Source organism: Xenopus laevis, chromosome 6L (assembly GCF_017654675.1).
Source record: "Xenopus laevis strain J_2021 chromosome 6L, Xenopus_laevis_v10.1, whole genome shotgun sequence".
Taxonomy (NCBI): Eukaryota; Metazoa; Chordata; class Amphibia; order Anura; family Pipidae; genus Xenopus; species Xenopus laevis.
The window spans coordinates 76,618,285-76,627,079 of NC_054381.1; the positions used below are offsets into that span (position 1 = coordinate 76,618,285).

An 8,795-nucleotide genomic window follows, 5' to 3' on the forward strand; every position below is an offset into this window, starting at 1 on the left:
TCACTAACTTTCTTTATTAAAGTGTCTCATAAACTACAGTACACACAAGGATAAAATTGAATTGTTTAAAAAGGAGAAGAGAAGAGACAAAGAACCTTGTTTGTGACTGTAAATTGCCTTCAATGGTTGGATTTAACCCTCACTTCTATGGACCGTGTATCAATTAACTTAATGACCAACTTCTTCTACTTCTTAGTAGAATCATCATTTGATAAAAAAATACACAGAGCCGGTGTAGTGACAATCAATATTTTATTGGTTGTATTAATTTAAGCACAAGCACTTTATATTTTTTGTCACAAGGTGTGGATTTTGTATATAGGTGTTAACTGATTGGTGAATGAACTAAGTGGAAGAAGTTGGTCATTAAGTTAATTGATACACGGTCCATAGAAGTGAGGGTTATATTGTAAGAAATTGCCATCTTGATTTGTTATTTAATATGAAAGCGGTTGTTCAGGGAACTTACATGAAGCCCTGATTATCATAACAAAGGTTTTCCTGTGACTACTAAGGTCTATGTCTGCTGTGGGGACCATAAAACTGATTTTGTATGCGAGAAAACTTGCTCAACAGGATGTAGGCAAGTTGGGGGTTTATCACAGCATCGAGGGAACGAAACCTGTATAGGGGAGAGTGGGACTTAGGCAAGGGACCCCTTCCCCCAGGGCTTTAGGTACTTTGTCACGCAGCTGGGGCTGTTTGCCACCCCAGCCCCCCCTTTCCCTCCCCCTGGACACATACAAAGGGAACAAAGGGAGAGATACCTGGTGGCTGGAAAAAAGGGGGCGGGCTGGGGGAGGTAAAGGGGGCTGGGGCAGAGAAGGGACAGATGCTTAAGGAGGAAACCAAGCCAGGAGCAGCAGACTAATTTTTGTTTTTGTTTCAGGCAGATCGCTAAGAGCTGTGCGGCAAGAACTCACCAGGAAATCTGCAGCTTGAAGAGATCCGGTCATCGCTGAGATGGAGGCGAATGCGGCCCAAGGGGTGGAAATCGGAGCGACGAAGAGGAAAGCCCTGATGCCCAGGAGGTTCCGGGAAGAGACAGAAGGCTCGGCAGGGGACATCGCTAGGCCCAAGAAGAGGGTAAGTTGTTCCCTGCAGGTCAGGAGTCGGTCAGCGAGCGGTGGATGCGGCAGAAGAGACGGCGTCGTCAGCGAAGAGGAGGAAGCATCGCGAGAACGAGAACCGGATCAAGATGACGTCACTTCCGGATCGACGAACAGCGCTGGACCGGCGGTGCGAAAAAGAAAGAAGTTTGGAGGCGCACAGAGGATCGGGGAGCAGCACAACAAGGAGCATCCAAGGAAGAGGTTTGGAGGTTCAAGGGGGAGGCGGGTGGGGGGCTCGGAGGGGGTCCCCACTGCCACCAATGTTTTTCCCACGGCCACCAATGCCCCCCCCTATGCCACCAACGAGTCTCCCACGGCCACCAATGCATTACACCCCATAAGCAATAAGGCACCAGCCACCACCAAGGGGACGGGGGGGGGCACGAGGGGCATAGTCAATAGGGCCCCACAGATACCCTCAGGGGGCAGATCCAGCACCAACGACCCCTGTTCCCTCCAGGGTGGCAGAGCAAGCATAGAGGAGCTTCCAGGGGAAGAGGATTGGGGGAGGGAAGCTGCCCCCAACCCTGAGGAGGAGGGACGCAGAGGATCAGAACATGGCCATGCATGGGGAGCTGAACATTTCCAAGCCCCAGCGACCAGGGGAGGGGGAGTTTCAGATTTAGGGGAAACAACAGACCTGTTTTTGAGCAACGGAACCCCCAGAGGGGATGGGGTCATAGAGGCTGCCAACAGTGGAACGGAAACGGTTTTAATGCCATGTGGGAGGGGGATGGTTGTAATACTGAGTATGGAGGTTATGACAATAATTATAATTTTTTTCCTGCACATAGGCAATGGTATAACCAGAGGATACCTGGATGGGCAGTGGGACAGGAGTTTCCATATTGGGATGGTTATCGGGTGCCGAGTCTCCATTTTAGAAACAGGGAGGAAGAGGAGAGCTGGTTGCAGTGGAGGAGAGAAAGAACGCAAAGACAAGAGGAGGAGGCAGGCCCATCAACAAGGAGGGAAAAAGAAGCCTATCCAGCAAATACAAGGGTGCAGAAAGAGGATACAAGCACACAGAGACCAATCGTGGCAATCGCTGCAAAGGAGGCACCTATGGGTGAGTTGAATGTGCAACATGACATACCAATTGATTTGGATTCTGATTCAGAGGATTCAGATAGTGAGTCAGAAGGGGGTAAAATGGTGGCCATACTTAAGAAGTATCTGAAAGGCAAAGAGAAAGGTGGGGGTATAGAGAAAAATTCAAAAGAAACCACTCCGGTAATGGTCCTAGCTGGGGCTGGGGATACATATGCATGCGCACTTACAGAGACTGCAGCACATTTACCTAAGAAAGCGAGAAAGTCTATAGAAGAGGGTAAATTTGTGGATATTTACAGTTTAACTAGGGAAGCAGTTCAAGAAAAGGAAGAAGGGGTGAAACAGGAGGAAAAAGGGAGAAGGGGAAAATCGATATTTGATTGGTTGAAAGGTTTTTTGGTTTTTTCAAGCGTATACCTAGTTAAAAAGCCGGAGCAGAGTTTGAATATCATAAAGTACATTGATACAATAATTGACACATATCTGTTTTACAAGGGTACTTCATGGTATGATTATGACCAGGCTTTCAGGAAAAAGATTGTAAATAGTAAAATGTTATCTTTTGGGCAGAAGGACATAGATTTATGGACAAGATTGGTGTCTAAAGAGAGTAGTACAAGCCATAATGTGAACAAAGGGAGCTATACGGTCAAACCAAGGAACGTGTGTTTCGCATACAACGAGAGGAGATGTAATAGAGGGTATGCATGCAAATTTAGGCATGCATGCTCTGCATGTGGATCTTCTCATATTGTAAGTGAATGTAACAGGAAAAGGGAGACCCAAGCAAACAGGCAGCCCTTTCGAGGCGCTCAGCAAAAGAGCGGCAACGCCAGTGCAGATGGGCAAGCTAAGTGAGTCATTACTTGGTTACCCAGATAAAGAGGCAGCAGTATTTTTAGCAAAGGGTTTTTTGGATGGTTTTTAAGATTCCAGTAGCGCAAACACCCCCCCCTAGTAAAATCTATAAAAATTTAAAATCAGCTGGCCAGCATGAGGATGTTTTAAAACAAAAAATTGAAAAAGAAGTAAAAGCAGGTAGGATGGCAGGGCCATTTGAAGTCCTCCCCATAGAGGGCCTGGTGGTATCTCCTCCAAGAGCAGGGTAAATTCAGGATGATACAGCACCTTTCATATCCAGTAGGGGCATCAGTGAATGATGCACTAGATAAAGAACAGTGCAAGGTGCAGTACCAGTCTTTCGACGAAGCTTTAGAAATCGTAAAGGGACAAGGGGACAGGGCATTGTTAGCAAAGGTGGACATAGAGTCTGCATTTAGGCTTTTACCTTTACACCCAGAGAGTTTTAAGTTGACCGGGTGTTATTTTCAGGGAGCATTTTTTGTGGATTTATGCTTACCTATGGGATGTGCAATTTCATGTTCATATTTTGAGATGTTTAGCACATTTTTGCATTGGCTTATATGCCAAAGGTCGGGGAATGCGGCCATAGCCCACTACCTAGATGATTTTTTAATCATAGGGCCCAAACAAACAGGGAAATGCCAGGAAACCTTGTTAATATTTTTACAGATGCTAAAAGAGTTAGGTGTCCCAGTAGCGGACGAAAAGACAGTGCAGCCAACTACAAAGTTGACCTTTTTGGGAATTGAGATAGATACAAAAGCCAGGAGGTGCAGGTTGCCAAGGGATAAAGTAGAAAAAAGCAAGCAGGCAATACATAATTTAATGGGGACTAAAAAAGTAACGTTGAGAGAAATGCAACAGACTTTGGGGCTGCTGAACTTTGCATGTAGAATAATTCCAATGGGTCGGATATTTAAGAGAAGGTTGGAAAAGGCTACGACAGGGGTTAAAAAACCATTCCACAAAATAAGGATAACTAAGGAGTTAAGAGCAGATTTGGGTGTTTGGGATAGTTTTTTGACAGAATTTAACGGAATAAGGTTATGGTTATCTGAGACAAGGAATAACAGAGAATTGGAATTGTTAACAGATGCGTCAGGTAGCATTGGTTATGGAGCTTACTTTGCAGGAAAGTGGTGTGCTGGCAGGTGGCCGCAAGCATGGCGTGAGTTGGGTTTAACTAAGAATTTGACTTTGCTAGAGTTATTCCCCATAGTAGTAGCACTGGAGCTATGGGCAGGAGATTTTAGGGATAAAGCAATTCGGTTCATATCAGACAATATGGGGGTGGTGTGTGCAGTTAATAATTTATCATCGGATTCAGCCCCAGTAATCAATCTATTGAGACAGTTAGTTTTAATTTGCATGAGGTTTAACATCTCATTTAGAGCGCAGCACATCCCAGGTGTAGAGAACACATTGGCAGACGCATTGTCAAGGGAAAAATGGGATCTTTTCTTTAAATTGGCACCCAACGCAGCAAAAACACCTCATAATTGCCCTGATAATTTATGGCAGTTGGTGAACCTCTCTTAGAAGAGCTGTACGGGAAATCTGTATCCGAGAGAACTCTTGCCGCATACAAAAAGGCATGGAAAAGATGGCAACTATTCTGCGAAAGCGGTAAGAGGGAGCGCAGCACTAAGGATTTGTTGTCATTTCTGGCGTTAATGTATAGGGAGGGAAAATCAAAAGCAGGCGCCAGCGCCACGCTAGCGGCGATTTCCCATTTTTCAGTAGCAGAAGGTAGACCTGAGATAGTACGCAGCCCAGTAATTAGGAAAGTTATAAAAGGATGGGCAAGAGCGGAGGGCCCTAGAGTAGATGAGAGAGAACCAATAGTGGAAAGCAGGCTGACTCTGGTCATAAGGGCATTAAAAAAGGTCTGTTTTGATCAATTTGAATATATGCTGTTCAGGGCAGCATTCACATTAGCATTTGGGGGGGCGTTGCGGTTAAGTGAATTGGTCCCCCCATCAAAAAAGGCAGCAGGGAAAGGCTTAATGGACAAGCACGTAGTTATACAAGAGGGGAAAGCATTGGTCTATGTTAGTAGATCTAAAACTGATCAGGAAGGGAAAGGGAGGTGGATAGGTATAGAGGCCACAGGTAAAATAACATGTACGGTCAAGGCACTGGTGAATTATAGGACAGTCCGGCCCGGGGGTGGGCAGCTGCTACTACTGCACAAAGACTCATCCCCCCTTTCTGCTTTCCAGTTTAGCCAGGTGCTGAAGAAGGCAGTAATAGTCAATGGTTGGGACCCAAAGAAATTTAGTTCACATTCTTTCAGAATAGGTGCAGCAACAGAGGCAGCAATGAGGGGGGAGTGTATAGAGAAGATAAAAAAGAGGGGGAGATGGAAATCAGAGGCATATAGGAAGTATATACGGCCCGTGGAAAAAATGAGAAATGGAAGCTAACCCTGCATATGTATTTACTTCGCAGCAAGGTGTGGATCTGCTGTCAACATATTGGTCATAGGGCACTCATTTATTTTTTGGGCCAAAAAGCATGCAGCAGGGCAACAGCTGGGGTTACCAAAGGAACACATGAAGTTGGCATGGCAGGGTTGGAGAGGTATGAGATGGGAGCAGCTAAAAGGTAGGTTCTATAACGCGCTCCATCGAGTTAATTTCGTGCATTTAGTTATAATTCATACAGGGGGAAACGATCTCACGTCAAAAAAGACTCCAGCACTCATAGAGAACATGAGGGCCGACTTGTCGGAGATGCTGGAAAACAGGAAGGTCGGGGGGGTTAGCTTGGTCAGACATTATACAGAGGAGCAATTGGAGGGGGGCAATTTCACCCAAAGGCGTGGAGAAAGCTAGAAAGAAAGTGAACCGGGCCATGCATAAATTCATGTGTTCCTTTGGGAAAGGTATCATAAGGCACGACAACATAAGAAGTAAGCAACACCAGTTCTTTAGGGAAGATGGAGTTCATCTGTCAAGTGAGGGTTTGGATCTGTTTTTAGGGAACATCGGGTCATTTATTCAGGAGTGGTGGAAGTCACAGGAGGTATAGGTGGGCCATGGAAAAGGACAGGTGGTACCCCTCCCCCCTTTTCCATTGGGTGGCGGCAGTGCGGCTCCAGGAGAAAAGACGGTTACAGTGCAGGCCTACCCTTTGGAGAGTCACTAGTGTGGAGCAGACTTTGACTACACGGTCTTGTCTGAGTCATGCAAGGGGCTGGGGTTAGCGCCAGTTATGCACACGGTTGGGAGCAGGAGGATGGGCGACTGATTGGTCACAGAGGGCGCTTGGCCCCATGATCCCTGCTCCCTATGGTTGTCTATTACGGTGTGGGCACAATGCCCAGGTTGGTGATAGGAGCCGCAGCTGGGGGTCAGGGGGTACCTAGTCCTTTTTAGCAAAAAGTAATAAATAAAGAAAGTGACTTCCACACATATTTTGCACCAATTAAGTCTCTGTGTCATTCTTGAGGGGGATGAGAGATGCCCCAGGGGATAGGGGTATCCTTGGCCTAGAGGGAACGAAACCTGTATAGGGGAGAGTGGGACTTAGGCAAGGGACCCCTTCCCCCAGGGCTTTAGGTACTTTGTCACGCAGCTGGGGCTGTTTGCCACCCCAGCCCCCCCTTTCCCTCCCCCTGGACACATACAAAGGGAACAAAGGGAGAGATACCTGGTGGCTGGAAAAAAGGGGGCGGGCTGGGGGAGGTAAAGGGGCTGGGGCAGAGAAGGGACAGATGCTTAAGGAGGAAACCAAGCCAGGAGCAGCAGACTAATTTTTGTTTTTGTTTCCCACCCTCCCACCCTGTAGGTGGATGGAGGCTAAGAAGGTGCTCCAGGGTCTTCGGACCGATCGCCTAGATGGGGTCAGGAAGGAATTTTCCCCTGCGGTGCCAATTGGAAACACACACCGAAGGGTTTTTTTCGCCTTCCTCTGGAGCATTATTATATGTGAAGTCAAAGGTACTCCCTGAAATCAGCTGCGGCTACAAATGTGTGGGGGTCAGCGGCAGTGCGGCTCCAGGAGAAAAGACGGTTACAGTGCAGGCCTACCCTTTGGAGAGTCACTAGTGTGGAGCAGACTTTGACTGCATGGTCTTGTCTGAGTCATGCAAGGGGCTGGGGTTAGCGCCAGTTATGCACACGGTTGGGAGCAGGAGGATGGGCGACTGATTGGTCACAGAGGGCGCTTGGCCCCATGATCCCTGCTCCCTATGGTTGTCTATTACGGTGTGGGCACAATGCCCAGGTTGGTGATAGGAGCCGCAGCTGGGGGTCAGGGGGTACCTAGTCCTTTTTAGCAAAAAGTAATAAATAAAGAAAGTGACTTCCACACATATTTTGCACCAATTAAGTCTCTGTGTCATTCTTGAGGGGGATGAGAGATGCCCCAGGGGATAGGGGTATCCTTGGCCTATTGGCAGTTGGGAAGGTTTCTATGGGGGCAGGTGAGAACCCAGGATAAAAGAACACGAGCAGACATGTGAAGGGGTGGGCAGGAGAGAGGGAGCTGGGCAGCTGAGAGGAGGCAGCTAGAGAGCTGGAGAAGCCAGAGGAGCCTGGGACAAGACATGTGAGGAATGAAGACCAGAGGGGAAGGCAGAGATAAAGCCGAACTCTATTCCCCTGCCTTTTTGGTAACAACTATGTAGACTTGTGTAATGTGTAACTGTAAATATTGTAATTTTTGTTTAGTCTAAGTGTAATCATTTATGTAGAACAATCAATTGATTTATTTTACAATACATCACTTTACTATACGCTCATTGGTGTGGATTCATTGTCTGCTTGCTCAAAAGAACCAGAAACCCTAGTAAGTGGGTTGAGGTATATTGATATTATTATTAATGATATAATATACATAGAAACTTACAAATGGCGATCCAGTGTAGGAGTTCAATGCATGGCATTTAATCCATATTTATGAGTGTGTAATATTGTGTAGTAAATTAATTGATTGTTTTGTGTTGTTTTAATTGTTGTTAAAATAATCATGGAGGTTTTAGCTAAAAAGATGGCCATGGTCAAATGCTCAGGACAGATTGTTAAATGTATGCAAGGATCTCCAGATCCATGGGCTAAGGCTCAAGATTATGTTGCCAGGGCAATTCATGACAAATCTCTGTCTAAATCAAAGGGTAAAGGTGCCCATGTTTATGCTGCCTGTTGCATAGCAGAACAGTATAAAATGTTATATGTGCAAAAAGGGAATCTTGAAGAAAAGGTTCATTGTTTAAATGTTTTAGTAGATTCTCTAAAATTTTCTGTAGAAAATGCTGCTGCTATTAATGTTAGCAACCAGCAAACAACTGCAGAGTACAAGCAGGTTTGCATAGAGAATGAGCAGCTCAAACAAAGGCTGAGAGATGCAGAAAGTTTGGTTGCAACCTTCAGAGAAGCAGGGGCTGATCATTCAAATTGCAAATCTGAGATTAAACAGTTAAAGGCTCAATTAGGAGCAAGAGATTGTTTAGTTTCTGCAGTTAAAGTAGAGAACACTGCTAAAAATGATAGAAATGTAACTGATGTGAAATGCATAAGAGACAGCAATATGAATTGTGAATTAGCAGTCAAAAGTAAAATGCTAAATGTGGATTGTTGTAGACAGGCCAAGCCTCCTATAGTGACATTAAAATGTACAGAAAATAGGACTGCGGGACAAAAGCAGGATGTTCCTAAAGTACAGGTTTACAAACCTATTCAACCCAGGAAGCAGCCTGGCAGTGAAAGGGTGTTTGCCATAAAGGCTACCCATCCTGAGAAACAAAGTGTGTACAGTACAGAT

The 8,795-nt window shown here is 45.9% G+C and overlaps 1 protein-coding gene across 3 annotated transcripts; it reads left to right on the plus strand.

Annotated features, from left to right (window-relative positions):
* Positions 1 to 598: 598 nt before the first annotated feature.
* Positions 599 to 7,360, plus strand: LOC121394660. 3 transcript variants are annotated; one of them, XM_041566201.1, is made up of 3 exons: positions 600 to 1,313; positions 1,907 to 2,181; positions 5,481 to 6,458. In XM_041566201.1, exons 1-3 carry the CDS (start codon positions 964 to 966, stop codon positions 5,864 to 5,866), a joined length of 1,011 nt encoding a protein of 336 aa, XP_041422135.1. In that variant the 5' UTR covers positions 600 to 963; the 3' UTR covers positions 5,867 to 6,458. The 3 variants fall into 3 exon arrangements, with proteins under 3 accessions (XP_041422134.1, XP_041422135.1, XP_041422136.1); XM_041566202.1 differs by lacking the exon at positions 5,481 to 6,458 and adding an exon at positions 6,822 to 7,360 and having other exon boundaries at positions 601 to 1,313; XM_041566200.1 differs by having other exon boundaries at positions 599 to 1,313; positions 1,907 to 6,458.
* The last annotated feature ends 1,435 nt before the right edge of the window (positions 7,361 to 8,795 follow it).